The sequence below is a fragment of the Lissotriton helveticus genome, chromosome 12, assembly GCF_964261635.1.
Source record: "Lissotriton helveticus chromosome 12, aLisHel1.1, whole genome shotgun sequence".
Lineage (NCBI taxonomy): Eukaryota > Metazoa > Chordata > Amphibia > Caudata > Salamandridae > Lissotriton > Lissotriton helveticus.
The window spans coordinates 871,784,458-871,810,675 of record NC_136073.1 but is presented as its reverse complement, the minus strand read 5'-3'; the positions used below and the strand labels follow the sequence as shown (position 1 = coordinate 871,810,675).

At 46.2% G+C, this 26,218-nt stretch overlaps 1 protein-coding gene across 2 annotated transcripts in view; it reads right to left on the bottom strand.

Annotated features, from left to right (window-relative positions):
* Positions 1 to 26,218, bottom strand: part of CPAMD8 (C3 and PZP like alpha-2-macroglobulin domain containing 8) — a 1,183,022-nt gene that overhangs the window by 533,945 nt on the left and 622,859 nt on the right. For both annotated transcript variants that reach the window (XM_078671323.1, XM_078671324.1), the window contains exon 36: positions 932 to 1,019. In XM_078671323.1, coding sequence (XP_078527449.1) covers positions 932 to 1,019 — 88 coding nt within the window. The remainder of the gene's footprint in view (positions 1 to 931; positions 1,020 to 26,218) is intronic.

The window sequence follows — 26,218 nt, the reverse complement described above, 5'->3', positions numbered from 1 at the left end:
AGTTATATTTTTACAGAAATCAAGTCTTGTGTCATTGTGTGGTGGGCTAATGATTTATTGTGTGTGATATTGCAAATGCTTAGCTACATGTACTCTAGAGATTAGCCTTGACTGCTTGCGCCACACTACCTAGAGGGTGAGCAGAGGTTATTTCTTGAGGGGAATCCTGTGCCCTGACTTAGAAGAGAGGGTCCCTGCTTGTCACAAGAGGATACTTGCGCCAACCAGAGACCCCCAATTCTAACACTGAGCAATGAATGTGAGATTCCCCAGCCAAGTAACTTTTTCCAAAGTTGTTCTCCATTGTCCCTTTCAAAGGTGGCCAATTCGTCCAGGAATCAGCTATAATGTCGCCATCCTGGAATCTCAAATGACCTGTGACTAATGATGTTAAGATTGATAATTTCTATAGGCTACTTTACTGTATACATATTGCTACTGTTACAGTCAGCTCTATATTTCACATCTGAAAACCTTGATTCAGATGTTAGAGCACTTGAAATTGTGTTTTCAGACATACGTGTTCATTTTGTTCATTTTGGCCTATGCTCTTTCTTTCCTCTCCTTTGGCTATCCTTTAGTCCCAAATATTCCATCGGATCTTGGTCTGGGTTGAAAACTAGATTTCAACACCATCATGGGTTTTTTCTTGTTAGCTTCTTATAATTTTTACTTTGGTAGGGAGGTGATGGCAACAAGTTATGGGATCAGGAATGCAGTATGTGTGATGAATCATTTGATGTTCCTATATTTTACTGATGGTCATAACTGTGCAACACTGTATACACATTTTTCTGTAAATATAAGGGAATTACTTTCTAAAACATAAATATGTATTTCTTGGATGTATAATTCAGTAACATTTTCCCTTGGGATACAAATGATGAAAACACGTTTTGTACAAAAATAAAATGAGATTTGACTACTTTACCTGTTCAAGGCTTTCAATATCTGCTCGGAAGCCAGACAGCAAAGGCACTTCTAGGACTGCCATGTTCGAAGACCCAGAATGAAGCCACCTAACAGAAGAAGACCGCCAAGACTTTAACATAAACACGTTCTGTTCATCCAGTTATCTCTACACACACTTTCTTTACATAGCATTGCGACACATTCCCCTACATGAATAATAATCCTTTAGAACAAACATGAAAATGATTGAATGTAATCACTATTGTAGTTTCTATTTTGTTTCACATCAAGTGATGTGGAAGAGCAGGGCACCTTGAAGACCGTCCTCTCCAGTTCACAAATGCAATGTTGACCATCAGCAGAAATACGTTAGGCAGTGAACAATTGACTGTGGATGAGGTGAATCTGCCATTGGAGGAATTACTAAAACTTAGCTGTAGTACAGCATTGGTAATGCCACCAGAAGTTATCCTGCCAGTGGAAGATGTATTGCATCTACTTGAAATAAACACATTTTACATTATTACAAATCTCTAAATCTTTAAACTGTAAACCTGCGTCTCTTAATATTCATTCTCATCTCTGCTACATTACAGTCTTCGTGACCTAGTTATTAATGCCCAATGAAGCTCAATCATTAAAATTCATCAAGGATTACCAAAGGGATTCTCAGCCCATCTCAATTTGGTTACTGTGCCCAGAGTCCGGACGAAGAGATGGGGAGGGAGAACCTTCTCGGTCGCTGCAGCTAGACTATGGAACTCTCTCCGTAATCACCTGACTAGTATTAAAACGCATTTTCTCTTCAGAAAATCTTCAAAGACCTGGTTGTTTCCCTTATAGGATGATATTTTTAGCATTCCTTGTGTGTATGTGTAATTGTCCCCAGCTTGATCAGATCACCTTGATTACAGCGCCTTAATGCCTATGTGCATTTGCTGCTCTTTATACATTTTATTCAAATCAAATCAAATGCAGCTCAGAGATCGAGGAGGATCAGTGCCGCTGTTTATTCCCTATCCAAGAGGTTTGTGATGTTGGTTGCAGCAATCAGGGCAGTTTCGGTGCAGTGGTTGGTGCAGAATCCAGATTGGGAGGTGTCAAGAAGACTGTTGTTCTCCAGGCGTTCCGTGAGTTGGCGGTTGATGGTCTTTTCGAGGACTTTAGCTTCAAAGGGGAGTAGAGAGATGGGACAGTAGTTATTGAGGTCTCTAGGGTCGGAGGAAGGTTTTTTGAGTAGGCGTTCGAATTCTGCTTGTTCCCAGTCATTGGGGAAGATGGCCGTGGAGGTGGATGCCTTGAAAATGGCGGTGAGCTCATTGCTGATATTTTTACTGACCTCAATGCCCTTTGTTCCTGTTCTCTTGCTTGACATTTTACAACAGACTTGGATAACCCTTTTTTCAGCTTTGAAAAGCTGTTTGTTTGACGCACTGTCATAAGTATCTTAATAATCACATCTGAGATTGATTCAGAAGTTTCGATCATATAACAGTACAGATCCTCAGGTTCAGAATGACTGTGTTCCTCTTTGAGTCTGTTTTGTTGCCATTACTTTGTCATATCTTCAGAGAAACCTCTCTGAAACAATTTATTATTTATGTTTTAAAAACCTGATCTCCCCCAACATCACTATTTTTGCCAATATACCAAGATAATTTTTTGTCTATCTTGTAGAGTCTCCAGCTTAGTAAAAAACACATGTAGCAGTCTGCTGACTTAGAGTGGCTCTGCATACTAAGCATGCACACTGGATGCTTGTTGTTTAGGACTACCTTTTGAGCATAATTTAAACAATGATTCAAGTAGCCTTTGAAGAAAAACCTAACAGAGACGCGAAGTAAACAAACCAATGCAGACGTTCCTCTCAGATACGATCAACCTTCTTGTTGACACCTGAATCACGAATTCTACATCTTCTAAAGAAGCTTGCCACAAATGCTTCAAGAAATGTATGCGGAAAAGAAAGGAATCTAAAATAGCGGTCATGTTTTGGAACATTGATGGCTTACAGTGGGCATCACAATGAGTCATCATTACACAGTGCTCGTCACTCAAAGTCAAAACTTTTTCAAGCCACTACATGGCGGAATAACGAACAGCAAGTAAATCTAGAATATGTTCATAGAGCAAGTTTATGTTCTTAAGCTCCTTACATCTTATTCCATCAAAATAAGGTTTTGTTGAAGACTCAAAACAAATGTCACTTTCATTCCAAAAGACTTCCACATAAATTAGACTGTTTTATTTCTTCCTGAAGCCCATCCTCCCAAGCTGTTAGGCCATTTCAAAAACTAGATGTAAAGAGAGCAACTAGATATTAGCAAGATGAGACCACAGACATAAGTAAAACAAAATTGTAATTTGTAAACCATACGATTGTGATCTGATAAAAACAGTCCAGGATAGCTGAGTAGTGCCCTGTATTACAACTAGTTGTCAAATGGACAGTAGTCTCCTTCCAAGTAAACCTACAGCTCAATCACCTAATGAATTCCATAGTGCTATTTTTCGGAACGTCTCTATTAGGGCCCAATTCCGCTCTCGCTAGGAAAGCCCTCCGTACGAATCGGATCCGAAAGTCTTTCCTAGCAAAACACGCTATGCGAGTCCGACCGAGTGAGTACGATGCAACCGCATGGTTACGGACTTGGTTCGCTCGGACTCCCATAGCACTCTATGGGAGCTTGTGTACGGACGCGTACACAGGCTCCCATAGCAAAAAAGGGGTGGGTGGGGAAATGCGTACACACCGTGGCCTGCTCTGGGCCCTGAAGTCTGATTCCGACAGCTCCGTTGTCTAGCTGACACCGAGTCGATACAGCTGTCCGAATCGTGCATCGTAGTTGCTCGTTCGGAATCCGGCTCCATTGGACGGTACGATTCGGCTCCGGATGAGTCGGGCAGACAGATTCGGAGAAGATTCACTTGGCGCGTGCGGGATACTCGCATCGTACTTACTCATCAGGGATGGGGATGATTCGGTCGGAAACATGGGCTGTGAATTGGAGTCGCACACTACGGATCCCGTTCGGAGCCCTTCCCAGCGATATCGGAAGTGGGCACTTAGTGTGATTTGTAGGCTGGCACTGAATTTACGACTGTTAAATTAGTAGACCACGCCTTTCTGTGCATCTTGATTGCTTAGCTGATTTCGTATTTTTGTATCTTGTAAGCTTATTGTTTGCCCCCGCCTTGTGTGGAGGTACTTGATATTCTAATCCATTGTTTATGAATCTCAACATGGACAGAGCAGTATGTTTTTATTTGTAAGACAAATTTTCTACCAAAGATAACTTAACTGAAGACACAAACAACCCTCCCCACTCGCCATTAAACTAGAAGCATATTTTGAGGTCTTACTGTTATATTTCTTCCAAAACGATCTGCCCTAACTGACACTGCTGTGCATCCTGGGACTGTTGAAGCAATAGGAGTTTAAAGTGACAGTGCCAAATTCTAATTTCTACATTTGAGATAAGTACCTACCTCAATAATTATCTTCTTTTCTTTCTTCCCTTTTTTAAGGGTTAATTAAAAAAGGAGTTTAGGAGCCAAAGGGCTTCTTATGTCAACCGTTTCTATGATTGAGATTGGTTTAAAAGACAAGAAAATACAACCATTAGATGAGCATTTTCTGTGTACAGTTAATTTGAACAGTGATAAGTTCCTCATTTTAAATGTTTTCAAAATCCCATACTTATGCAGCAATACCCTCTGTTATGACGGATTCTTCAAATGGCAAATTCCTCACTTTTTGCACATCGTCTGATGCCAGACTGGATCTTTATTTTTTCAATTAATTGGCCCTGCCCCCCTGGTAGGTGGCACCATTGCACCTCGCAGCAACATTGCAGTACCTACGGTAGCGACTGAGCAGAGCTACATTTGTAAATGTAAGCTTTATTTGATTTCAAAATAAAAATCATAAAAGCACAGCAAATACATCAGATGGCATTTCTCAATGTATTATATATTTTTAGTACAAATATGATTAAAACATATACAAATAATCGATTGCTTAAGGAATTAAAAAAGAAATCATAATAAAACATCAATTGATCTTAACTTAGCACCTAACTCGTCAAACAACTATGTATGATGGGATACCAGGAAAGGAAATCTTTTACCACATGGATTTACGGTACTTCATAACTGCATTTAGAAAGCTTGAAACGGCAAAAATCACATGGTCATTTTCTAACTGTAACATTCTCTGAAAAGCTGGTCTACAGTTCCTCAGACCCCAGTGCTTTAATAGGGATTTTAAAAATTGTTGTCTGGGATAACTGTACAATTTACAAAAGAACATTATATGTATGTTGGATTGCACAGCAATATTATCGCATGGGCAGACCAATTTACTTGGTGACCAGGTGTTCACGTCAGGTAAGGTGACCATGCGAAAGAAAGTCCCTAGGCGCAAGCGGGACAAAAGCATACGCTGAAACTGACTAGGGACAACAGTCAAGTAAGTTTGCAAGCCTTCATTGGGGGTAATTTCCTGGAAACTTAAGACTGAGTGTTTTTGTTTTTCACAGTTCCATCTTCCAGTTTCCAGGTGATTAATTAGCATTTTTTTAAGAAATGATCTTGAAATACCCTCCATAGTACTTGGCTCCTCAAAATATTCTGGGTGTCCCAACTCATAAAAAATTGATCTTACATATGATAACCATCTGAAATTGGCAACCCTATCTAAAGTTAGACAATCTGCTATGAGGTCCCTGTTGAAACTTGCTTCGGGAGTTACCCACACTTTATGCCACAGGATGATTGGAGACATCTTAATGATGTCACCAAGATATTTAACTCCTGCCTCAATATGCGCCATAAATGTGGAGGTACTTTTTGGTACTCCCAATAAGTAGCATAGAAACTTATTTTCGCAGCCCTGCAGAGAGTAGTCATTCTCAAAGCCCCATAGGCCCGCCCCATAAGTAGCTGTTGACACGCACTTAGCCTGGTAGATCTGTAAAAGCTCCTTAGTTGGCTTACCACCAAGTGTAGCCGAGAAAGTGCGCAAGGCGCCTATGGTGCGGGTGAAAGCCAGCTTTCTTACTGCAATCGCCGGCTTCCAGCGGCACCTTCTGTCAAACAAGACTCCTAAATAGCTAAAATGATCAGTTGTTGCTATTTTCTGTTTCTCCAGGAATATATTACAAGGGGCTCTATTTATCTTTCTAGTACATGGCATGGTGAACGATTTTGATATATTCACTCTAAGTCCTCTATCCTTCATGTAACTAGCGAAGTTGTTTACCGCCCTCTGTAGACCGACTTGGGTCTGGGACATTATGGCCGCGTCGTCGGCGTACAGTAAAATTGAAACTGGTAAATCTTTCACCGTAGGATAGTCATTTGGAGCAAGTGAAAGGTGTTGTCCAACTGAATTAATATAATAAGTAAAAAGCCGTGGGGCCAAGATACAGCCTTGCCTCACCCCTCTTGAGATTGGAAATTTTTTAGTACATTCTCCCTGATTGCCGTACCTTACTCTAGCTCCTGAGTTATTATAAAGCTCTTTGATAAAGGTGATTAAGCAAGCATCAATACCCAGTTCAACCAGCGTGGTCCATAATAATAAATGGTCCACGCAGTCGAAAGCAGAGCTTAAATCGATAAAAGTTATAAATAATGCTCCGCTTCTGGCTTTGGTATTTTTGGAGATAAGGAGGGATAAATTTAGACACTGTTCGGTTGTCCCAATGCCTTTCCTGAAGCCATACTGTAAGTGTGACACTGCTTTGTGATCCTCCTCCCACAATTGTAATCTTTTTAAAATGACTCTACCTGCTACTTTCATGAGGCCATCCAATAGGGATATTGGCCCATAGCAGGTAGGGTCGTCCCTATTGCCTTTCTTGAATATGGGGACCACTATGGCATCAGACCATGTTTTAATAAACCCACTTCGGTTTCCCTGATTTAAAACATTTGTAAGCAACGGTGCCCAGAAGTCTGGTTCAGCTTTATACACATCTACCGGGGTACAATCTGGCCCTGCTGCCTTGCCTGGTGCGCTTTCCCTTATTGCGGCACTAACTTCTTCTATAGAAAAGGTTAGATCTATTGGAAATGGATGATGAGAGGGATGTGATAGAAGTGTCATGTCTTCTTTCCTTGTATGATTATATAATTGGGTGAAATGGCTTAACCATCTTTCCCCAGTTATAGCAAGATCCATTGTGTTGCCTCTTTCCCTCGGTTGATATAGTGATTTCACCAGCTTCCAAAAGAGGGAGCTATCTTTCTGTCTAGAGGCCTCCATCAGTGAATCCCATGCAGATTTTTTTAAAGCCAATCTTCTTTCTTTAATGGCCAGTTTGTATAGTTTCCTGGCTTCTCGTATTTTAGACAGATTTCTTGGTTTCAGGTTCAAGGCCCCTTTTAAGGCTTTCAGCGCTTTTGTGCATTTCCCATTAAACCACCCCTCAGAATTTGTTAAGTTATTTTTAGGCATACGGACCAACAAATTTTTAATGTGATATTGAATGTTAGCAAAGGCTGCCATGGTGTTTATAGGCTCCTCAAATTCCTCCAGGCAAACATTAATGTCACTAATACAATGAGAAAGCAGCTTCTGTAGGAACGTGCTAGGAACGATTTTTCCCCAATTTACCACGTATCCATTAGTTTTGGCTAAGTCAATCTTAAATGGATACAAGCGGGAAGTTCCCATTCTGTCCGGGTGCCTTTTTACATTTAGCCCAATACTTAAAGGGTAGTGGTCACTAAATATGTCTTTGCCAACTTCCCAGGAAGATATGAACCCTGGAGTGGTACAGGTTGTAAGTGCAAAGTCAATGACCGAATTACATCCTCTACCAAAAAAGGTTGGCTCAAAGGGGATAGGCGGTGAGCACGTCTGATTCACAAAGGATAAATCAAAATTAAAAACAATACCATTTAGAAGTGACCCCATCTTTGTGTGAGAAAAATGGATAGGGCCCTCTGCCCCATAATCAGACAGACCACACAAATTTGTTTCAATGGACGGGCAAATGGTACAATTAAAATCCCCGACCCAAAATATCTTTGCCCCCTTTGAGTATTCAACAAATCGGGTCATATGAGACAACATATTTGACACTGTAGACTCCATTTCGCTATTAGGGATGTTATTATAGAAATTCACCAGTAATATTTTCTCATTAGAGCCCCATTATAATAATAAGATTTGAAAGTACAAACTAGAAAAAAATGTATAGACCTTAACATCCGCAGTGGTAGAAACATAAACACAGAGGCCACCCTTATTGTGTCCCTGTGTTGACAACACTGCCGGAGAGTGAAAAGTCTGATACCCCTGCAGATGAATTTCCTCTGACAGCCATGTTTCTTGGAAACACAATATACCATGCCTTTGTATGACTGCTAACCAAGCTTTGTTTAGGACTTTGCTTCCTAGGCCTGCCACATTCCAAGATAGGAGGGAATCAGAATGCGATACCGTGGTGATGGATACATCCGGGCTCAAAGTAGTCCCCATGGAATTTCTCAAGGGTTGGGAAGACATAGTAACAGGCTCCAGTGAAGTCGTTACACTAAGAGTACAACAATTATGGGAAGTTAATTGGGAACGATGAGGGGCGGGGCTAATTTCCAGAACAAGTCCTGTTGGCATGTCCCCCTCCCACACCTTGTCCTGTTGCTCGTTCAACGGGCTAATAGGAATATTTTGAGCGAAAATATGTTGTCGCACCACCTGCCCCGCACACGTCTTCTTTCTATTATTGTACTCAATGAGTCATTCATTCTCATCCATCCAAGAAGGAGGATGGAATAGATTAGTCAATGGTATGTTCCAGAGTTCCTTAGGATTAAAAGTTTGAGGGTAGTCCCATTGATTAAGGTGGATGGGATTTTTATAAATTGGTGGCAATTGGTTAGACTGCCACGGTGGTAAATGAGGATTGCTATTGGTGTTATAGTGGGTGTAGGCTTTGAAAGTCATTGGAGACTGTAAGCGATACGGAAGATGGGATATATGCCTACTGAAGTGGGGGTAAGTGGACATTGGTTGTAAGGGGGCAGAGACATTTCGAATATGATATCTTTGGTCCGACTGCAAAGACATCATAGGTCCCAACGGGGCTTCCGGTTTCCGAGTATTCATGGCGTTTTGCTGTTTATTCCTCAACAGTGATATGTTGGGGGGCGGAGGTTTCATCAATGATTCCGGATAAAAATAACTTAAATTGTGCGTGGTAATCCCCCACTCACCTTTCCCAGGGAACCAATCACTGAGGTAAGTGACCAGTCTATGATTTTTAAAATTGACTATGATCACATCTCCCTCGATGTCCTTAGGTCTGGTGCCGACCCACTTACAACGCCTCACCGAAACAATCTCACAGTTTAGATGCTTCGGGGGGGGCCTATTTCTCCTCAGCCAGTAGATAACCTTATTTTTTAAATTAGAATGATGTTCTGGATTACCCACTGGCGGAGGTGGTACACCAGTAAGTACGATGACATAATTTAGGCATTCAGGCGGTAGGTCAACAGTATTTCCTGATCTTACTCTTAGTGTGGGGTCAGAAGTTGTATTACCTGGTGGATTAGTATTATTGGGGCGTCTGTTTAGGGTCCCTGTATTCGGGATAGGGTTATCTTTGATGGTGGTGTTGTTGGTTGTACTAGGTTTTGTATTTAGTTTAGTATCTAACACGTGTTTGCAGGTCCCATCTATGGGTTTTTTAGTTGTTATTGGGGTACCAGGCATTGGCTTGAGTTGGCTAGAATGTTTGTTAAGCTGTGTTAAATTGTCAATACCATCAGGTATATAACAAAGTAAACCCTTCTGCCCTTGGAGAATTTGATCGACTTTCTCCCCCAAACTTACAATCCTTTCTGTGAGCGGTAAAATGAGAGCCTTTATAAGGGAATTAATATCATCTAATAACCCTGCATAACTAGGGACAGATATCGGTTTAGGGGTCGTGTGCCCCAATGGGTCCACTCTCCCTTCCTTTAGCGACGTCGTATGTAAAGTATGCAACGGATTAATAAATTTCGTAAAAGTACTATTTCCACTTTGGGGTGCATTTTTCCTTCTCCTCTTCCTCGGGGGAGCACCCGAGGGACTATTAGCACACTTGTTAATAACCTTATTGGGTGTATTTTTTAATGGATCTATGGACTTCCCAACAGGAGTGTTGGAAGGAAGTTGGATTGGTCCAATTGGGGTAAATATGGGTGAAGGTATATTTATATTATAAAGTGGGGCTGGATCGTTAAGGGGGGTACATAAGTCTATTGACTGACTATCCGGTACTTGAGAGGGGATAGTGTCCGGAATAGCTATAGGGTCCATCTGATCAGATAGTTTATTCAGAAAAATAAGGGGAATATCATCTGTAGAAGAGGAGTCGTTATCATGCTCATTTGAATCTGTAAGATCTATTAAGAGACCTGTAGCTACATCCGGGGGCGGGAGAGGTCTTTGTTTAAGCAATTCGATAGAGAGACGTCGACCGGCTCTCTTCTCTGCGAGGGTAATGTCCTTATCGACTTCACTTTTAATTTTGGCAAAAAATGTATCCAGGGGACCTAAAATAGTAGTCCCTGTCGTACCTGGGGCAGAATTTATCTCGAGTGAGGACATCTCCTAACCAGATCGGAAATAAAAACCAGGGAAACAAATATCTCTATGGGGTATTTATGTCAATCGTGACTCTGCTCTACCTAAGGTATCACAAATAACATAGGGAATCTATCGCAAAGAAAAAATACATATGGCACAAGGTTAATAGATATATGACACAAAAATAGGAGCAAAGGGAGTGGGCCCAGCCCGGCCTCCTTTGGCCCCTGACGGCCACAGACGGTCCCGCCCTTGTCCCGGGCTTCTCCCGGGACGCTCCCGCACGCTCCCGCTTAGCGGGTAATGGCCTTCCCTTAAGTAGGTAGACCGTAGAATTGCAGGCGGGGCGTGGTGGCCAGGGAGAGCGGCCAGGTGACGAGAGGCGCGGTGTGCAGAGGCTTCTGGTATTGGAAGTCCTGCCCCGCGCGCTCGCAGCCCTGGACCTACACACGCAGCACAATCAGGCTTCCCAGTGACTCAGGTGCGCAGCGGGACCCGCGAAGCGGGTTCCGCAAGTTGTGACGCAGGTAGGACGAGTCCAACAGAGTCCTCGACCCTCGGCAACAGTCAGTAAAAAAGTACAATGGTATCCCACGATGATTACTCCTCACGAGCCTTTAAGGGATTGCAGGCGGGGCGTGGTGGCCAGGGAGAGCGGCCAGGTGACGAGAGGCGCGGTGTGCAGAGGCTTCTGGTATTGGAAGTCCTGCCCCGCACGCTCGCAGCCCTGGACCTACACACGCAGCACAATCAGGCTTCCCAGTGACTCCGGTGCGCAGCGGGACCCGCGAAGCGGGTTCCGCAAGTTGTGAAGCAGGTAGAAGGGGTCCAACAGAGTCCTCGACCCTCGGCAACAGTCAGTAAAAAAGTACAATGGTATCCCACGATGATTACTCCTCACGAGCCTTTAAGGGATTGCAGGCGGGGCGTGGTGGCCAGGGAGAGCGGCCAGGTGACGAGAGGCGCGGTGTGCAGAGGCTTCTGGTATTGGAAGTCCTGCCCCGCACGCTCGCAGCCCTGGACCTACACACGCAGCACAATCAGGCTTCCCAGTGACTCCGGTGCGCAGCGGGACCCGCGAAGCGGGTTCCGCAAGTTGTAAAGCAGGTAGAAGGGGTCCAACAGAGTCCTCGACCCTCGGCAACAGTCAGTAAAAAAGTACAATGGTATCCCATGATGAACACTCCTCACGAGCCTTTAAGGGATTGCAGGCGGGGCGTGGTGGCCAGGGAGAGCGGCCAGGTGACGAGAGGCGCGGTGTGCAGAGGCTTCTGGTATTGGAAGTCCTGCCCCGCACGCTCGCAGCCCTGGACCTACACACGCACCACAATCAGGCTTCCCAGTGACTCCGGTGCGCAGCGGGACCCGCGAAGCGGGTTCCGCAAGTAGTGAAGCAGGTAGAAGTGGTCCAACAGAGTCCTCGATCCTCGACAACAGTCAGTAAAAAAGTACAATGGTATCCCACGATGATTACTCCTCACGAGCCTTTAAGGGATTGCAGGCGGGGCGTAGTGGCCAGGGAGAGCGGCCAGGTGACGAGAGGCGCGGCGTGCAGAGGCTTCTGGTATTGGAAGTCCTGCCCCGCACGCTCGCAGCCCTGGACCTACACACGCACCACAATCAGGCTTCCCAGTGACTCCGGTGCGCAGCGGGACACGCGAAGCGGGTTCCGCAAGTAGTGAAGCAGGTAGAAGTGGTCCAACAGAGTCCTCGATCCTCGACAACAGTCAGTAAAAAAGTACAATGGTATCCCACGATGATTACTCCTCACGAGCCTTTAAGGGATTGCAGGCGGGGCGTGGTGGCCAGGGAGAGCGGCCAGGTGACGAGAGGCGCGGTGTGCAGAGGCTTCTGGTATTGGAAGTCCTGCCCCGCACGCTCGCAGCCCTGGACCTACACACGCAGCACAATCAGGCTTCCCAGTGACTCCGGTGCGCAGCGGGACCCGCGAAGCGGGTTCCGCAAGTTGTGAAGCAGGTAGAAGGGGTCCAACAGAGTCCTCGACCCTCGGCAACAGTCAGTAAAAAAGTACAATGGTATCCCCATAAAAATCCCACCCCTGCATGCCCATGTCAATTCCTTTCTTTCTAAACCCTTCAACGAGGAGCTTCCCAGGTTGTCAGTATTACCGAATCCTTTTGCCATGACGTCAGTATGCCAGGGAAATGTCTCCCCCCCCCCAAGGACACAGGCTTAAAGTTGTATCGTGACAGCAGGAAGCAAATGTCGGGCACCGACTGTAGGAAGCTGGCTCTGTATATATTATACCAAAGTGAGGTATAGTGTGCACAGAGTCCAGTGGAAATTCAAAGGTAGGTAGAGGAAAAGTTAGATAGCACCTCACTCTCTATTTGCGGTAGTGTGGTTGAGCAGTAAGGCAGTATCAGAGGACAGTGTTAAGCATTTGTTGTACACTCAGTCAGCAAATGAATCCACACACTCAAAGACTGAACTTCAGACCAATTGTGTTTGTATAAAAAATATTCTTTTAGTTATTTTATTTTTCTAGAACCAAGCAAACCTGGCACAGGTAAGCAATAAATACTTTACAGTAGTAATGCAGTTTGTAAACAGTTTGAATTGTAATTGCATATGCACTTTGTTTTGACTTACAGTATGCTTGCAGAGAAATGCAATACTTTGTAAATACAGTACATAGACTTGAATTGGCTTTTGAGTAAAATACCAGGAAAGTTACTTTTTAGATTACTTTTCTTTCACAGAGTAGTATACCTAGCTACTACTCTGGGAGATTTCCTGTAAACAGGTTAGTAAAATCATTTTTGTTAAACAGTATAATTTGAAAGAATTTTTAAGGTTTTCAAACTCCACACTTCTAAACTTTTTAAAGAAAAACAATGTTATCCTATCGAGGAAAATAGAGTTATCGGTTTTAAGGTTAGTGTTTGGTAGTGGGAGTTGAGGTTATGGGGGTAGAGTCAGGGGTCCCCCAGGGTTAGGTTTTTGGTTTGGTTTGAAAGGGCATTCTACCTTCCTTTTCTGGGGGACTGACTGTAGCATTGGGCTGTTGAAAAGATCACACTCCAACCGCCAGCATAATTTAGACATAAAAGTAAGTAATAAAAATCTTAAAATGTCTATGATAGCCCCCAACAATTCTAGTTATCAAATGCTCTTTAAATCCTGTGACAGAGGTTTGGTACTGTTGTGACTGTAGAGTAGGCGAAGATCGCTCTGCTTTGATCCTGTGTATTATTAGTTGAAATGCCTCCAGGCAGCAATGAAAGGCCAATAAAGATCCCCAGCCCCAACCTTCAATTGCCCATGACCCGTCCTCCTTGTCTTAGTCCTTACAAATTGAGGAGTCCCGCCACCCACAGAGAACTGCAAACATTTCTAATTGACTAAAAAAACATATTTTCTTAGTCATTAGGGAGAGAGGGAGGGGAAGTTGGACTGGTACGAGGAGGACTATCATTCAAGGAAATGAAGATTAACGGTAGGAAATGTATTCATTACTGTAAATGCTACTCTGTGTCCTTGTCCATAGGTTACACCCATTACCCATCAGTCTGATGTTATGTTTCTCCTTGCGGACATATGCACCCTCACCTTTCCACTCACAGGCATGGACCGTGAAAGAGGTGGGCTACTCTAGGACTCAGCTTCTTTGCCCTCTCTCATGGCCCTTGTTTGTTGATGGGCCTCTGTTTCTTTTGCTGTTAGTTTCTGTGTGTCTCCTTCCTCCTGTTTGTGTTTTTTGGTTATAATATCCGTGCCTACAGGGATGAAAAGTATATGAAGGTCCCTGCTGCAATGACTTCTGTCCATACTCTTGAAGCACCCGTTGACATCACTTTCGTTGATGCTTTTTTAGTTAATGGATAATCCATACCAGTAGATGAAGGCAGAGATTTTGTTAGTTAATGGCTAATCCATACAAGTAGATGAAGGCAGAGATTTTGCCTTCTTTTTTGCAGGTGAAACTCCTGGAGTCATAGGTGTGACCTCACAACAATCAGAACTCTGTCCCTTCAAGACAGGAACAGTGTCAGGGTCTGACTAACGTGCCTACATAGAATTGGACTACACCTCCCAGAATGCCTAGCATGAAGGGGGAGGGCCTCAGAAGGCATATATTCTCTTGGACGCCATCTACTGGTGCTTGTGATTTGTCTTGTTGAGCCTATGGTTGCGGACGCCCTGTCCCCGCGGAGTTCCAGGGAAGGTGTGGTTCGTTTTGTTCTGTGGCTGCAGAGCAAGCTGTAGTGATCCACGTGACGACAGGTACCGGCTGGTACTGTCAAGAGGTTACTATCGCAAGACGCGTGAGACGCCTGGATTGCCCCCTCCGCGTTCTTGCGATCCTGATTATATTTGTTTATGTGAGTGAGCAGGAGACGCCTGGATTTCCCCCTCACTGTCACTCACGGGACGCGGATTTATCTGTGCAACAAACACCGGCTGGTGTTGTATTCCATAGGTGGCGAGGGAGACGCGGGATTTCACCCTCCACGCTTATCTATGTTTGAATGGTGTTTCTCGGCTGAGAACACTGAACGGGAGACGCAGGATTGCCCCCTCCTGTTTCAGGGACTTTATTTTTGTTGTGTTTTCATCCTTGAACTGTGAGCAGGAGAAGCCGGCTGGCTTTCTTGGTCGTTTACAGTTCGTTGTTCTCTTTCCATCGGCGGATGCTGGTGCACCTTACAAGAAGCGGCTGGGAGAGACTGTTATCTATCCAGACGCCTCTTGAGAACCCCATGTTCAGTCACGATTTCCACAGGCTACTGGTGAGTGAATGAGGGTGATACATGTGGGAGGTTGATGTGTGTGTCTCTATCAGGAAATAGACAGGCCATAACAAACTGTTCTTTCATTTAGTCTGAGGAAGATTCCATCAGAGGGAAGGGTCTATTTTCCTGAGAGTTATCAGGTGAGGATTCACAACAGCACTTGTGACATAGTTAAGGAGTTAGAGTACAAGGAACTAACGTGTCCTTCCTTGTCGTTACAGGTCCTTATCCCTGCTGTTCCTTTCCCCTTCCCTGTTTTTCCCTCGCCTGACTGCTTTTATACTCTGGAAATACTCAGTCAGAGTGTGGAGACGTCAGGAGGTGGACCCCTATTGAGCATCTTTCCGATCCTGAGGACTAGCAGCCGTGACAGAATCACAAGCCCAAGAAATTACTCCTCCTGGTCGGAAACTTGCTCAAACCATGGCGACAATGGACGACGTGCTCCAGGCCCTGGTATTAGTCCAACGGGAACTAGCGGCATCGAAGGCAGAGACTACTGCCTTAAAAGAAAGGCTAGATCGGCAACAGGCCAATCCTTTCGATGCTGCTACCAGTGGCCGCGCTATCCAAGTAACCGTTCCCCCCCCGATACCTTTAGCCAGCCCAGAAAGATATTCAGGTGACCCTCAAAAAATCCAAGCATTCCTGACACAAGTCACCTTGCATTTTTCGTGTCGACCAGCGTCGTTCCCTAACAATATGTCTCGAGTGGCTTTCGCCATCTCTTATTTATCCGGAGATGCGGCGAACTGGGCGGTCCCTTTCGTCAGAAATGACGACCCTATCCTGAATGATTGGACGGCCTTTCGCCGTGAGTTTGAACGGGTGTTTGATCGCAGAGCGACAACCCTGAGTGCAGACAGAGAGCTGCTGGGTCTTAGACAGGGGAAGAAAGATCTGGTCACTTACATGACTACTTTCAACCGTCTGGTGGCCGAAACAGCATGGCCCGAAGAAAAAAGGATGGCGCTGTACTACCAAGGCCTGTCAGACGAGTTGAAGGATGTAATAGCTCAGATTGATCCTCAACCAGCAACCTGTGTCGATTTAATTAACCTCACGCTCCGCTTGGATCATCGTCTAGGCGAGCGAGGAGGTGACCGTAGGAGACATGATGGCCCTTCAGGTTCTATGGGACAAGGACCTCCATCCGGTCCTCGACCTAGCGATAGCCCGTCTGAGCCAATGGATGTTGGCGCCATCAGGTCCCCACTTACCAGAGCAGAAAGAGAAACCCGCCGCACACAGGGCCTGTGCATGTATTGCGGGAAGAAGGGGCACTACGTTAAGGAGTGTCCCTCTAAGCCCAAGAGATCCAAGACCTTTTTCTCGGGTAAGAAAGTGGCTCTCACCACAGCTGAGTCCGAGAGAAACGTTGAAGACGCTCCTTCAGTTAAGGGCCGGGAAACTAAGGAATGGAGACTGACATCGTTAGCTTCGGTTGAGAACGAAGCCCCGATCACTCACGTAGCCTTGCCCACTTCCCTGTTGTCTCAGGGAAAGACACATGCGGTGTGGAGCATGGTGGATTCGGGGGCAACAGGGAATTTTGTGGACGACGGTTTGGTGCGTCGTCTAGGGTTGGGAAGAGTGTCCGTCGACAACCCGGAGACCGTGTTGGCGGTGGATGGCACCCCCCTCAAATCTGGTCCCATCATTGAGCGTACGGAGGAACTGGTATTGATACTGGAAAACAGTGCTCTTTCCCATGTCGAGAGCATAGTGTTAAACATAATCGAAGCTCCGCAGTACGAACTGATATTGGGTATTCCGTGGTTGGAGAAACACAATCCTTCTATTGACTGGAGAGAGAAAACATTGGCTTTTCGGTCTGTTGAGTGCCAGGACTTGTGTTTACATACATCCACAGCACACACTGTAGCATTAACTCAGACAATGTACGTCGCTACCGCGGCGCAAAAGTTAACTGTCTTGCCCAAAGAGTATCACGAGTACAGTGAGGTGTTCAGTGAGAGTCAGGCCGAGGTGTTACCCCCACATCGGGAGTATGACTGCCGTATAGATCTGGTGGAAGGTGCTGTTATTCCTTCTTGTAGGGTATACGCGTTGTCAGAACCCGAGTCCAAACATTTACAAGAATATCTGGCGCACTTTAGTGCTATCGGCTTTATCAGGCCCTCCCGGTCACCAGCAGCGTCCCCTCTGTTCTTTACATCGAAGGCCAATGGGGAGCTGCGCACCCTCATCGACTATCGCCAATTGAACAAACAGACCATACGGAATCGGTATCCTCTTCCGCTCATCCCCGTGCTGTTGGATCAGGTGAGGGAGGCCGTGATCTACACCCGGCTGGATCTTCGTGGGGCCTATCACCTGGTCAGAATACGCAGCGGTGATGAGTGGAAGACGGCCTTCAAAACCCGTTATGGCCTTTTTGAGTATTTGGTAATGCCGTTCGGGCTTTGTAACGCCCCGGCGGCATTCCAATACTTTTTAAATGATGTGTTGAAAGAGTATCTGGACCAGTTTGTCATCGTGTACATCGATGACATTCTGGTCTACTCGGATACACGTCAACAACACGCCAGTCATGTCCTCCTGGTGTTACAAAAGTTGCTGGAGCACCGACTCTACTGTAAACTCAGTAAATGTGAGTTTGGTGTGGAGGAGGTGGAGTTCCTAGGGGTTATCCTGACACCAGGAGGGTTTCACATGGCAGAGAGAAAGGTTGATGCAGTGCGTGCCTGGCCAGTACCTACCTGTGTGAAAGAGGTGCAGTGTTTCCTTGGCTTCGCCAACTATTACAGACGTTTCATCTCCCAGTTCTCCTTGTTGGCCTCTCCCATTACCAAACTGCTAAGGAAAGGATGTACGTTCCAGTGGAACGCTGAAGCCATGGAAGCTTTTGAGTCGCTGAAGGAAGCCTTTGTCACTGCCCCAATCTTGACGCACCCTCAACTAGATCTGCCCTTTATCGTCGAGGCGGATGCCTCCGATACAGCATTAGGAGCTGTGCTGTCACAAAGAGACAGGGAGACGGGTCAACTACATCCGGTGGCCTTTCTGTCAAAGAAACTGAATGCTGCTGAAGCCAACTACACTATCTCAGAGAAGGAACTGCTGGCCATCAAGCGAGCATTTCAGGAGTGGAGGCACTATTTGTGGGGTTCACAACACCCAGTGACTGTATTTTCCGACCATAAGAACTTGTTGTTCATGAAAACCGCTCGCCACTTGTCCCAGCGTCAAATGCGGTGGATGCTGTTTTTCGCAGAATACAATTTCATCGTTACGTTCCGTCCCGGAACAGAAAACAGAAAAGCAGATTCACTCTCTCGTCAAGGGGGGGATACGGTGCCAGCAAAGGAACAAACAAGAGCGATAATCGATCCAGAGAAAGTGGTGTGTCTGGTGACAGCTGACCGATTCATTGAGCAAGTACAAAAGGACAGAGATCAAGGCCAATGGCGGAATTGGGCAAGTCAGAACGACATCCGTACCATCCACCATGGAGTGCCCTTGCACGGAGGGAAGTTGTTTTTGCCCTCGCACGAACTGCGTCTCCAGGCGTTCAACTGGTGTCATGGGAACGCTATGGCAGGCCATCCTGGGGTGAGAAAAACAGTTCACCTAGTGAAACGCCATTTTTGGTGGGACACTCTAGTGAAAGACGTGGAGAAATGGATAGGACAGTGTGACACATGTGCAAGAGCAAAGGGGGACCATGCCATGAGTCGTGGGAAACTCAGACCACTGCCCACTCCGTCACGTCCGTGGCACACCATCAGCCTTGATTTCATCGTGGGGTTGCCCATGGACCAAGGGTACAACGCGATTATGGTAGTTGTGGACAGCCTGACCAAAATGGGGCACTTCGTTCCCTGCAAGAACTTACCTACTGCCAGCCAGACTGTTCAAATGCTCTTGACTCAAGTGGTACGGATACACGGACTCCCACGGGTGATAATCTCGGATCGGGGGCCGCAGTTCGTGGCCAGGTTCTGGCACATGTGGTGTAAGGCTCTGAAAGTGGAAGACGCTCTGTCTACCAGTTTCCACCCCCAGACAGACGGTCAGACAGAGCCGCTGAACCAAACTCTCAAACAATATCTGAGGTGCTATTCGGAAGAAGCCAGTCATTCTTGGGTTTCTCTTCTCTGGTTGGCTGAGCTATCATACAATAACGCATGGCACAGTGCTATAAAAGAATCTCCATTCAAGGCGAATACTGGGTTCCACGCTAACACCTTACCCTTGACAGTACCCGGTGAAGTTCAGAATCAACCCAATGTGGCGGCACATGTAAAGGCGTTGCTGGAGACTCATCGACAGATCCAAAAGTCTCTGGGTCAAGCAAAAGGCTCCTATAAGAAATGGGCAGACAAACATCGACAGGAGAGTCCTGTGTACCAGATAGGAGACAAGGTCTGGTTGTCTACCAAAAACATTCGGTTCAGGTATCGCAGTATTTTCCATCCACGATTTATCGGTCCTTATGCTATCATCAAGAGAATCAACCCAGTGGCGTACAAGCTGAAACTGCCCATGTCTATGCGAATACACCCGGTGTTTCACAGCAGTTTGCTGAAACCAGCTGGTTCGTTGCAACAAAGGGCCGCGCCACCGGTGCTGAGGGACGGCCAGATGGAGTTCGAGGTCCGGCGTATCATGGACTCCAAGATCCGTCAGGGGAAGCTATGGTTTTTGGTCTCTTGGAAGGGCTATGGTTCCGAGGATGACTCGTGGGAGCCCTGCTGTGATGTCCACGCTCCGCGCCTGATCCGTTCCTTCTTTGCTCGCAACCCGACGAAGCCGGGCGCTAGGAGGCACAGGGCAGGGGGGCATACTGTCAGGGTCTGACTAACGTGCCTACATAGAATTGGACTACACCTCCCAGAATGCCTAGCATGAAGGGGGAGGGCCTCAGAAGGCATATATTCTCTTGGACGCCATCTACTGGTGCTTGTGATTTGTCTTGTTGAGCCTATGGTTGCGGACGCCCTGTCCCCGCGGAGTTCCAGGGAAGGTGTGGTTCGTTTTGTTCTGTGGCTGCAGAGCAAGCTGTAGTGATCCACGTGACGACAGGTACCGGCTGGTACTGTCAAGAGGTTACTATCGCAAGACGCGTGAGACGCCTGGATTGCCCCCTCCGCGTTCTTGCGATCCTGATTATATTTGTTTATGTGAGTGAGCAGGAGACGCCTGGATTTCCCCCTCACTGTCACTCACGGGACGCGGATTTATCTGTGCAACAAACACCGGCTGGTGTTGTATTCCATAGGTGGCGAGGGAGACGCGGGATTTCACCCTCCACGCTTATCTATGTTTGAATGGTGTTTCTCGGCTGAGAACACTGAACGGGAGACGCAGGATTGCCCCCTCCTGTTTCAGGGACTTTATTTTTGTTGTGTTTTCATCCTTGACCTGTGAGCAGGAGAAGCCGGCTGGCTTTCTTGGTCGTTTACAGTTCGTTGTTCTCTTTCCATCGGCGGATGCTGGTGCACCTTACAAGAAGCGGCTGGGAGAGACTGTTATCTATCCAGACGCCTCTTGAGAACCCCATGTTCAGTCACGATTTCCACAGGCTACTGGTGAGTGAATGAGGGTGATACATGTGGGAGGTTGATGTGTGTGTCTCTATCAGGAAATAGACAGGCCATAACAAACTGTTCTTTCATTTAGTCTGAGGAAGATTCCATCAGAGGGAAGGGTCTATTTTCCTGAGAGTTATCAGGTGAGGATTCACAACAGCACTTGTGACATAGTTAAGGAGTTAGAGTACAAGGAACTAACGTGTCCTTCCTTGTCGTTACAGGTCCTTATCCCTGCTGTTCCTTTCCCCTTCCCTGTTTTTCCCTCGCCTGACTGCTTTTATACTCTGGAAATACTCAGTCAGAGTGTGGAGACGTCAGGAGGTGGACCCCTATTGAGCATCTTTCCGATCCTGAGGACTAGCAGCCGTGACAAACAGAGGGCCTTTTGAGGGGGAGAGAAAGAGTGGGTTCTGAGGAAGCTCTATTGACTGCTTCCCTTGATTCATGTTCTTCTTGCTTGCTCTTTTTAGACTTCAGAGCATTTTTTAGGGCTCGCCTGCTGTGCGCATGCGCATAGCTGGCGAAGCTCTAAAGGGGCTTAAACAGCGTTTAACCAAGCACGATTCCACTGGCGATTTCACCAAGTGCATGTGCTTTTTAGGCCATTGCGCAAGTGCAAGCCCTAAAAAGCGCGTGCACAATGCCACCAGCCACCTGCCTGCCTGCCTCGCATTACCACATCAAAGGCAGCATTTCTCACCCCTTAATTATTCACGGCCGGCCGGCCGTACTTTCAGTTTCGTCTCCTTTTAAAACTTGTTTAACTTGTTTCCTCAATTGCTGACTCCCATCTTTCGCCACCAGGACTTGTTTTATTCTCGCCCTCTCCTCCCACTTAATTCTGCCTCTCTCCTTAATTTCCGTGGCATTGGTCAGAGGTCACAAAGTAGTACACCAACATCAAGTTCTTTCACTATTTCATTATAATGATATGTTTTCCTTTCTAAAAGTCAGTGCTATCTTGTCTCAATGTAATATAAATGTTTTGATTCAACGCTTTATTACATTGTGACACCAGATGGTGCAAGAGGTACGGAAGGAACTATAGGAATTGATATGTTGTTTTTATCACTCAGTCCCTCCAGCAAGATTGATATTATAAGATTTTCCTTTGTGTTCTTTTTTTGGCGTAGTTGTCAACTGCCCCTTCTATCCCTGCAGCCGCCTAGCATCCAGTCTCCTCCGTTTCCCTAGCCACCCAGTGTTTCTCATTCACTGCTTCACTTTTCCCCGCCCTCTGTCAGTGTCTTCTACGAGAGAGGTAGAAGGTGAGATTGTCTCCCCCTTCAAGCACAAGGCAAGAATAAGCATCCAGGGTTACGTCCCTCCTCCACATTTTGTTCTGAGTAGGGCCGGTGCTTCATTACATGGCCTGCAGGCAGATGCCGTGCGGCGCCATCACAAAAGTCCACAAGATGGTGTTGTGTGATGTTCTCCAGTATCGAATCTTCGAAGCAAGAGGAGGTGGGGGGGGCAAACCAACAACAAGCTTTATTGTTCTCGGCAATATCCTTTACAATATACATAACCCTATTTAGTATACAATATAATATTAAAACGTGCAAATCCTATATATAAACATAAGGTAACCTTAGCTAAAACATTTCATTAAAAATCAGACACTAAAAGGCAATTAGGCTTTTGTGTTTTCAGTATGTTTGTTGTGAATTCTGGTGTGGTTTTGTTTCAGTGTTTTCCATTGTTTTCACAAACTGTAAAAATCAATGTTTATTAGAATTTACTCGTTTTCACTCCATAAACAATGAGGATGGTGTTTATCCAGTGCTTATAATAAAAAATCTGGCTTATCTTTCCTTCCTTTCCTCGTTTATTCTTATTATAATTCTTCTTTACTGCTCCTAATTCTCATCTTGTACGTTTACCTTATATTTTGTCTCCTGAGTAACTTTTCATTATTCTCCTCACCGTCCTACCCGTCTCGTATACCAGCATCAAAATTCTTCTTTCCAACAGTCCACCCCTATACTATATCCAAGATGCACATAGAAGGGGTTATCTGTGCACCCATTAAAATTTGAGTCCAGCTAACAAAAGGTTAATGGTGAACATTTAACTCACCTTTATGCTGCTCTAATCTTTAGACAAACAACAAAGATTGACTGAATGAAGATCTTCTATTTGGGACTGGAGATATGTATTTTGTGGGATGCTCTGTGCTCTCTTATCGCTAAGCAGTGTCACATTGCCCTGCTGTTTGTCTCAAGATACCAATAACTTGATTAATAAATGTGATAGTACTGTGTGATCTAGGCATGTTTCTGCTCATCATAGTCTTAGGGGCGATGTCTGCTAAGGAATTAATAAGAAGACTGTTGGTTGTCGGCCTGTACAGTTCACATCACGAATCAGGTAACCACACAGCTCCACTGATGCACCCACCACACAGCTCCACTGATGCACCCACCACACAGCTCCACTGATGCACCCAACACACAGCTCCACCGATGCACCCACCACACAGCGCCACCTACACAGCTCCACCGAGGCACCCACCACCCAGCTCCACCGAGGCACCCACCACACAGCTCCACCGATGCACCCACCACAAAGCTCCACCGACACAGCTCCACCGATGCACCCACCACACAGCTCCACCGAGGCACCCACCACACGGCTCCACCGAGGCACCCACCATACAGCTCCACCAAGGCACCCACCACACAGCTCCACCGATGCACACAGCTCCACCGAGGCACCCACCACACAGCTCCACTGATGCACCCACCACACAGCTCCACTGAAGCACCCACCACACAGCTCCACAGATGCACCCACCACACAGCTCCACTGATGCACCCACCACACAGCTCCACTGATGCACCCACCACACAGCTCCACTGATGCACCCACCACACAGCTCCACTGATGCACCCACCACACAGCTCCACCAATGCACCCACCACACAGCTCCACCAATGCACCCACCACACAGCTCCACCGATGCACCCAACACACAGCTCCACCGATGCACCCAACACACAGCTCCACCGATGTACCCACCACACAGCTCCACCGATGCACCCACCACACAGCTCCACTGATGCACCCACCATACAGCTCCACCAAGGCACCCACCACACAGCTCCACCGAGGCACCCACCACACAGCTCCACGGATGCACCCACCACACAGCTCCACGGATGCACCCACCACACAGCTCCACAGATGCACCCACCACACAGCTCCACTGATGCACCAACCACACAGCTCCACTGATGCACCCAACACACAGCTCCACCGATGCACCCACCACACTGCTCCACCGATGCACCCACCACACAGCTCCACCGATGCACCCACCACACAGCTCCACTGATGCACCCACCACACAGCTCCACTGATGCACCCACCACACAGCTTCACTGATGCACCCACCACACAGCTCCACCGAAGCACCCACCACACAGCTCCACCGATGCACCCACCACACAGCTCCACCGATGCACCCACCACACAGCTCCACTGATGCACCCACCACACAGCTCCACTGATGCACCCACCACACAGCTCCACTGATGCACCCACCACACAGCTCCACTGATGCACCCACCACACAGCTCCACTGATGCACCCACCACACAGCTCCACCGATGCACCCACCACACAGCTCCACTGATGCACCCACCACACAGCTCCACTGATGCACCCACCACACAGCTCCACTGATGCACCCACCACACAGCTCCACTGATGCACCCACCACACATCTCCACTGATGCACCCACCACACAGCTCCACTGATGCACCCACCACACAGCTCCACTGATGCACCCACCACACAGCTCCACCAATGCACCCACCACACAGCTCCACCAATGCACCCACTAAGCTCCACCGTTGCACACACCACTCAGCGCAACCACAGCTTCACTCAGCACCACCACAGCATCACTCAGCGCAACCACAGCATCACTGGTTCAAATATGTTTTTTTCAATGTTTCCAGCTGTTTACTAGCTTTCACGCTTTATTACAAATCACAAAAAAATGTTAATATTTCACTTCTGTTCTTGGATTTTCATCACAATAAAAAACACTGAACATAATCTTCACAAAAGTTATTTACAAAAGTTTAAGCTATTGCCATTACAAATTAAATAAATTATTTAAGTATTAATTATTTTAAAAAATTAAAAGCCATTGTTATTTGTAATATCAATACATCTAAGTCATGTAAATACAAAACATGTTGCATTACAAATGCTATAGTTGCCACATTTGCGAAAGTTATAACTATTGGCATTGTAAATGACAAAGCTATTAATTTAGCTATTTTAAAAAATAACACATAAATTAAAAAAATTAATTTATAAGACCAATAGCTCAAACTTTCCTAATGCGAGCCCTATTGCATTTCCAATGCTTGTTCTTAATAAGCGCCCGGTGATTCGGCATTAAGGAGACGTAGAAGCCTACCTTCTGCTTTCACGGTTTTAGAAATAAAAATCATACATAGATCACCATTTTTGGGTTTATGATCAGATTTATTTAGGCAATAGATACATTTAGGGCCCTATTCGTAAAGGTAAATTTACACATGCAAATTTAGTCATGTGTAAACTTAAAACTGTAGTAGTAGTAGTAGTAGTAGTGACTTTAGAGTTTTTAGCTCTTCACCATTCAGAGTGTAAATGTACTACTAGGTGCAGACTTACATGTCTCCACTCTCTCAAAACGGATTGGAGCCTGCTAGAACAGGATTTATGAGTGTAGCATTCCTACTAGGCCCCCTCCCAGAGCTGATGTCGGCCCCAGGTACCCCATCCCCCAGGGCCTGTCCAACAAAGGGTGTGTGCCTTGGTGCCCACCCTGGACACCCACCATCTCTTCGTAGGGGACCGCGGGGAGGCCCGCAGCCCTAGCCAGCTCATCGCATCTAGCAGGAGCAGGTATTGCTGCCGCCTGCAGGGAGCAGCTAAAAATGCTGCTCCCTGCAGCCACAGACAAGACACTGCGAGGGAGGGGTCAACAAAGCTGCCTGTGTTTTCTAAGTAGCTACTGTGCTTAACAGACTCCCTGGGTCATGTGCATGTGACCGCTAACCTAGATGAGGCTTAATCTAGTGAGTGTCATTAAAGTCTCGCCTCTCCCTGCCACCACCCTCCCATCAGCTGGAAGCAAGCGCTTTTGAGAGGAGTGATAGATTGCATTTCTAAAGTAAGCTTCATGCCAGCAAAGTGACTTCTAAAGTTAGACTATCATAGACATTGGTCTGAAAAGAAGACTAAGCTGTTAAGAATTATTTATCCAAATGAAAAACGTTAGGAAATGTGAGGAGAACAGTAGATGAACCACAAAATAGAGCAAAATAGGGACAGATTAAAAAGTGTCAGGGAAGCCAAAATAATACGAATAAGTACCTATATGAAAAGCTGGCACAAT